This window comes from Oratosquilla oratoria, chromosome 1 (genome assembly GCF_046742065.1).
Source record: "Oratosquilla oratoria isolate Oo_2021 chromosome 1, ASM4674206v1, whole genome shotgun sequence".
NCBI lineage: Eukaryota > Metazoa > Arthropoda > Malacostraca > Stomatopoda > Squillidae > Oratosquilla > Oratosquilla oratoria.
The window spans coordinates 63,822,431-63,829,930 of record NC_134777.1 but is presented as its reverse complement, the minus strand read 5'-3'; the positions used below and the strand labels follow the sequence as shown (position 1 = coordinate 63,829,930).

General features: G+C 38.8%; 1 protein-coding gene across 1 annotated transcript in view; it reads left to right on the top strand.

The window, feature by feature from the left end:
* Positions 1-7,500, top strand: part of LOC143028376 (dynein intermediate chain 3, ciliary-like) — a 111,027-nt gene that overhangs the window by 25,496 nt on the left and 78,031 nt on the right. The window contains exon 4 of the mRNA XM_076190361.1: positions 6,741-6,900. Within this exon, the coding sequence (XP_076046476.1) occupies positions 6,741-6,900 (160 nt within the window). The remainder of the gene's footprint in view (positions 1-6,740; positions 6,901-7,500) is intronic.

The window sequence follows — 7,500 nt, the reverse complement described above, 5'->3', positions numbered from 1 at the left end:
TGTGTGTGTGAGATAATGATAATAAACAGTTTACCAGGGATACATAAGTACACTGACAATATACAGTTTGTTACTATCTTAGAGCTAGTCATAAGTGTGTAGCGTGCAGGTTGTTGTAGTTGATAGCAATCTTTCCCTTGTACTACTCCTAGTGTTGATGACCGGGTGTCCAGGACCTCAGTGTGGGTCAGGTCAGGTTGTCTGTTGGTGCAAATTCTTTCTATTGTGTTATTGGAACCAAGAAATTTGACTCTACTAATCTAATTCCCTTTGGGGAGTTAGACTGACAGGGACTGACAGTTCAACACTCTCCCTCGATTCTGAAAAGACTGAATCTGAGGGCAAACCATCTTCACTCATCTTCACTCGCTTCACTAGAAATCACTCCATGATGTACGATCATCGAAAGTTTGGCATGGATGTGACGTACGAACGTAGACCTAGCTACCGTAGGCCTAAGCTAGCTAACGAGTAATCTTTTATTTTTGTATTTTTTATTCTCCCTCCAAAGATCCATATTCATGAACTAAATATATAATTATCAAATGTTCATATTTATACTTAAATTTATTTACTTTCAATTACTAACCAAACATTTGATTCTATTTTGTTTTCTCATAAATACGCGAACGAGGTTATAAATGGGATTTCCCAGTTTCCCTCCTAGGCCTCGAGCGAGTTTCCATATGTACAGTGTACGTATGCATGCAGTGATGTGGTATTAGGTATGGTGCATTGTACATGTAGTCAGCGCATTGGTTGGGCAGCTAGCTGCATGCAACCAATGAACTTCCTTGCATACAGGTACCATGCAATTCGCAACTAGCGACATTACGTAGCACGATAGTCGTGTAGAGTCTAGTCAACATGTAATAGTATACGCGCGCATGCAGCTGATCCGAAGCTAGGCTAGGTAAGCCATTGAACTCTAGCAGCTATACCGCGTACACGTACGTACGTATATCAACAAATTAAAGTTGATTGATGCGTTGCGCTTATGATATCGATTTATAATGCAATGATTGATCACGGGTAAGTTGTGTTTGCTCTGATCCTTTTATCAATGGTGATGGGATTCAGGGATTGCCAAATGATGGATAATGCATGAAAAATGTTGAATCTTGCTGCGGGAGCGATTTTTTTTTGTGGGGGATCGCTTCCGCTATTGGATTTGCGAGAGCGACATTGGAACTTTCCCGAGCGAAATCGCTCGTCGCTCCTGTGTATTTTTTTTCGCTGATATATATACATATATACTGATTGGTTCCCAGTGAACAGATTTGCATCTCTTCAACCACAATTCACTTTGAATTCCATACTATCACATTCGAGACTGACGAGGAGCTCGACGGAAGCATATATTGGAAACTGAAACGTGGCCGAGCCGAGGACTCGAATTCAACTTGGACGTGACAAAGCATCAGTGACTTAGCTCATTGCGCTAAGTCACTGACACTAAATCACTGATGCTTTGTCACGTCCGAGTTGAGTTCGAGCCCTCGGCTTGACCACGTTTCGATTTCCAACATATGCTTCTGATATATATTGATAAAGGATTTGTTCTGACACAATCTATTTTTTGCAAAGGTGCGCAAAGTTGAAATACATTTATCTTAATCCTCTAAGCTAGTTAAAAAATGCTTTTCTGTCGTGATTGAAGTTCACATTGGAAAAGGTCGTAATAATACTTTTGTTCCATAGAATTGACTATTTGTTTATTCATTGCCCTTGTTGAAAAAGGCTCGATTGTACATTTAAGGATAAATGTAATTTTATATCTCGATATAGGATTTTCTTTGATTTATTTGCATATTTATTTTTGGACACTTTGAGATTGATATGACAGTTCGCAAAACAAAGTGAGGAGATTAGGTTGTATATGTTTAACATATTGAGTACTGTAAAGTGATATGGTTTAACGTCACAAACGCCCTCCTATCGGGAGACTAGGACGGTACCCCTCACAGAGGACTTTATAGCGTGGAATTTAACAAATCATACACTTAGTTCAGCTTCACCGGTGTCAGGATTCGAACCGCCATCCCCTCGACCCGCTCAGCACCTGATTAGAATTGCGTGGCGGCAGCCTTTAACCCACAGTGAAAAGCTTATTATCTGTAAGATAGTGGTGCACTGTTAGTGATATATTGAATGTGATTGTTTTGCTTACTTTATTTGTGCACATGTGCGTGCGTGGGTGCGTGGACATGTACGTCTATTCATCTAAATGTATTATACTGGAAAATAGCTCTCCCCTCTGAACCCGTCACTGTGTCTGTCTGTGAAATGTTAAATTGTGCTTGTGTGTGTTTGTGCGTACGTGTTTGTTTGTGTGTATAAGTATATGTGTTTGTTTGTATACGTCTTTATGCTCATGTGATTGAATTTGTCTTGTGTACATGTAACCCAGAGAGGCTGGCACTTTGTTTCCGTAATGTTTTCAAGAATTTCTTCCTTTTATTTTATTTCTATTTTCATTATTATTATTATTTTCTTTAATATGAGGAAAGCTGACAATGGGCGACTGCCCTCCTATTCTTCTTCCTACTATCTGCCGACAGATATAAATATTCAGACTAAAATAACACAGGAAACAATTCAACACTGCTCCCCACTATGAGAGTTTACAAGGACTGTTGCTTCCTCCTGTGGCACTACAGGGTTCAAGTCGGTGAAATCTGTAGTAACAATTGGTACATTACATTACATACATATGCATATTTCTACCTAACTACTTATTTGCATACATATGTAAATATAAACGTATATACATACATGTACACATACATACATACATACATATATACATACATACATACATACATACATACATACATACATACATACATACATACATACATACATACATACATACATACATACATACATACATACATACATACATACATACATACATACATACATACATACATACATACATACATACGCAAATTAGACCACTTGGAAAAATAAACTAACGAAGCAGAGCGCTTTAGTATATTACATCTTCAGTGCAAAAAGATGTAATATACGAAAGCGCTCTGCTTCGTTAGTTTCTTTTTCCAAGTGGTCTACTTTGCATAAGTGAACATACGTACCCGTGTTCTTATTAGCATACATACATACATACATACATACATACATACATACATACATACATACATACATACATACATACATACATACATACATGCATACATACATACATATATACATACGTACATACATACATACATACATACATACATACATACATACATACATATATACATACAAACATACATATATACATGCATACATATATGCATACATACATACCATACATACATGCACTTAGTTTGTTACGATTAATTCTCTTTTAATAAATCATTCCTACATTCTGTCTTCACCATCATTTCTTTTCGTCACAGCATACATCGTTAAATACCCTTCAACCGGCTCACTTACAACAGTATTATTAAAATCTCCCAACACCACAACATTCACATCCCTCCCAAATCTCTGGATAGTAAAATGTCTGATATCTGATTAGTGTAAGAGAAATTCAGAGTTGAGGTTAAATGATGAAAGGAGAGAAGGGATAAAAGGATGTCATGTAAAATGTCTAATGAAGAGTAGAGTATTTGTAGTGGAATGGATAGTGAGAGTGTCTAATGTGTGTCTAAGAAAAGAAAGCAAATCGGTGAATTGGATGAATGGATTTGTAATTCTGCTATACAATTGGGCAGGGGACAATTATGAATGTAGACGTTTTAGCAGGTCCAGTCTGCTAAACATAATCGGTAAAGTGTATGGAAGAGCGTTAATAGAGCAGATTAGGAGAGGGACAGGGGAGTAATCAAGGGGGAGTAGTGTGGATTTATGAGAAAAAAGGCACATACGAGTAAATGAAGTAAAACAGTATGTAAGAATTTTTTGGCAAAAGAGTGAGGATGTATCTTTGGTTTTCATATATTTGGAGAAGGTGTGTGGCAAGGTTCAGAGAGAGGTGTTGTAAGGTGTGTTGCGGATGCATGCGATAGGGTGAATCTGTTGAAGGTGGTTAAAAAAAATACATGAATGTAGTGCTTGTGTGAGGGTCTGGGATGGAAAGAGTGAATGACCTGAGGTAAAGGTGGGGCTGCGCCAGGATTGTGTGATGTCACCGTGATTATTCAACTTGCAATGGAGGTAAACGCGAGTGTTAGGAAGTGGTTTGGATTTCGTGAGTGAGATTGGAGGGAAATGGGTGGTGACCGAGTTGTTTGGGGGTGATACTGCGTTTGTAGCTGATTTTAGAAATAAACTATGGCAATTGGTGACAGTTTGAGAGGGTATGTGAAAAAAGATAACTGAAAGTAAATATGGGCAAAAGTAAGGTGATGATGGTGGCGGGTTGGAAGTGAGTTTGAAGAGTGAGAGGCTGGGAGAAGTGTAGATTACTATTTGGGGCCGTATGTTGCAGTTGGTGGAGGAATGGAGGTGGTAATAAATGGAAGAGTAAATGAAGTAAGTAAATGCCTAGGGGAATGAAACAAGTTATGAGAAATAGGTATCTGAAGATGAACGCAACGAGAAGATAGTATGAGGGTGTGTTTGTGCCCATAGCACTGTATGGAGAGTTTGAGAAGTATGGTAGGCAAAAGGAGAATCAATAGAGTGAAGGAAATATAAAGATAAGGCAGAAAGTTGGGATGGAGAAAGATTTTTCGGATAGGGTAGGTAAAAGGGGATGGAGTAAACTTGACAGGAAGACCAAGAATGAGGTGAATAGACGGGGTAAAGGGAAGCATGGAATATAAGAGGAATGTCTGTCGAACAAAAAAAAGAGAATGCAAAACAAAGGAGTGAACGGTAAATGGTTGTGAATAGGTAAAGAGATGACGTGGTCCAAAATGATGTTCTTGTTTGCTCCATATTTTTTCTTTTGAATGGATGAGGAGGAGAGGGAGTCTTCATAATTTATAATAAAGTTGCGGAGGTAAATCAATTTTGGCTGTTATGCTCTGGTGTGGAGGCACTGCATCTCGCTGTATTACCTTTGATCCGAGATGTGTGGAGGGGTAACAGGGATGACCTTTCATCCAAAAGGTACTAAGAAAGGAAGGACCATGAATAGTTGTAGGATGGGTGTTGGGTGAATTCATGTCATGCCTCAGCCATCTCCTTGTATGTGGTAGTAGGCCAATGGTTATGTAACACATATGTATTCAGGTTGATGTCATATTATTAATTCCAATGAGGGAACATCAGCTTAGGGATGTTCTCTGGCTTATGGGATAGCCCTATCTCTATGTAACCCTGTAGTTTTCTACTGAGGAATGAGAGATGTGGAATGCCTGTGGCCCTTTGTGGGCCACGTCATATTTTTTTTTTTTTTTTTTTTTTTTTTTAGGAAGGGGGGCATATTAAAGCATTGGAGCGCCCCAAAAGTACCTTAATGAGCCAGGACAGCTTAATCTCCGGGCGCTAAATCACCATGTCATGAGTTTTAGAATTAATTTCCCGGTGCCATAAAGGGATGTTTGAACAAATTTGATTACGTTGTTGATGTATTTTTAATGCATTTTTACGAAGCAACATTTTTTATATATCATGGTGAATTCAAAATTGTCTTTCCTAATTGTAATAAAAAAATTATTTCGGGAGATTTTGGGATGATTATGAGGTCGATTTGAGGGACAGGAAAAGCTGTTTGAAAATTACGTCATAAAAGGGAAAAAGCCACTATACATTGTATATCATGTCATGAGAACTACTGATATATAAGGCCCCCTTATCAGCAGAGAATATTTAGCAAAATATTGCCTTTATTTGTTATGACTATTTCCGTTATATTAAGATTATGAAATATGAGAACTGTTCAACACACGAGGGTATGACTGAGTTTTCGGTGCGTGGCCATAAATGACAGTAGTAGTAGTGAGTTACACAGCGACGGCAATTAATTAATGACCCAAGTGTCAAATTACTTTCCAAAGCTAAAACACATTATCACGTAAATATAATAAAACATATGTAGCAAATATGAAATCAATAAATTATATTATGCATACATGCTCACAAACAATTATTGCTTACATTTCAGAATTGCGTGATAATTTCTGTTTGTCTCAGAACATACGCGTGTAATTACTTTTTCTAAAGGGTAATAGGAATAATTACCCTTCGTCATTTTCTTCGTCATTTTCTTTGTCATTACTACAAAATATTAATTTATTTACTACAACGACACTCTTTGAAGGTTTTATTCCGCCTAAAGGCAGACGATTTAATTCAACTGTGGGTGGATATTACGAACTTAAGCCTCGTTGACACGGGGCTAGTTTAGTAGCCGCTAGTGCTAGATGCTACAAGTTAACTTACTCGGCAAATAAGTGTTGACACTAGAATAGATTTGAGGCAAGTTTTCTAGCTTTCCGTTGAGATTAGGCAAGTAGGGGGTCAATTTACAAGTCACTTTCAGCACAAGTGGCTACTAAACTAGCCTCGTGTCAACGAGGCTTTAGTGTTGATACTAGGATAGATTGGAGGCAAGTTAATTAGCTCTCCGTTGACAATGGGCAAGTAGAAGGGCAGTTTACAAGTCACTAGCACTCGCGGCTACTAAACTTGCCCCGTGTCTACGAGGCTTTAGTGTTGATACTAGGATAGATTGGAGGCAAGTTGATTAACTCTCCGTTGACACTGGGCAAGTAGAGGGGCAGTTTACAAGTCACTAGCACTACGAGGCTTTACTCTCTACTATTTGTCCACTTCAGGTGAACGTGATACGAGATCCACGAGGCGGCAGTAAGAGAATGGTGACCTCAATCACCTTCTCTCCCGAAGGAGGTAGGAAGGTCGCCGTTGCCTACGCTTCCACCAAGTTCATGGGCCTGCCGGAGGGGACGCCCAAGGAGTCCTACGTCTGGGATATAAGTCAGTTCGACTTTTTTTTTTAACATATGTTTCAGTTTTTTAAACAAGTTAGATTGTGACACACAGGAAACCCACAAGTCGGAGAAAATAAACTCCGAATAAAGAAGATTCCTATATTTCGGCTATCAACTGTAGCCCTCTTCAGGAATCTTCTTTATTCGAAGTTTATTTCCACCGACTGTGGGTTTCCTGTGTGTCATTTACAAATGTGCTACTACATTTCTGTTTAAAAAAAGTAACACCCCCATTCCACACATCCGTTCTTGCTCCCGTTCTCAACCGTTCCTAGCCGTCCTTAGAACGTTTGTTACTGCCAACAGTCGTTACGCGAACGGCTGTTTTTTACTTCTGCAAATATGGCAACAAACGATGTATTAAATTCTGGCAAGGGGATGTGAACTCTAGCTAGGTTAGGGGTAAACTGTGAGCGGTAATGGAACTTGGCTCTTATAGTCGACACAGTCGAAGCTTTAATGGAATGGTAATGGAACCGTTCAAACGGAAGTGGTTTGGTTGGGACATTATCAGGATGCTATGGGAAAGGTAACGGAACGCTACCAGAACGTTAGAAAATCTACTTCAATTCGTAAATAGAAACTA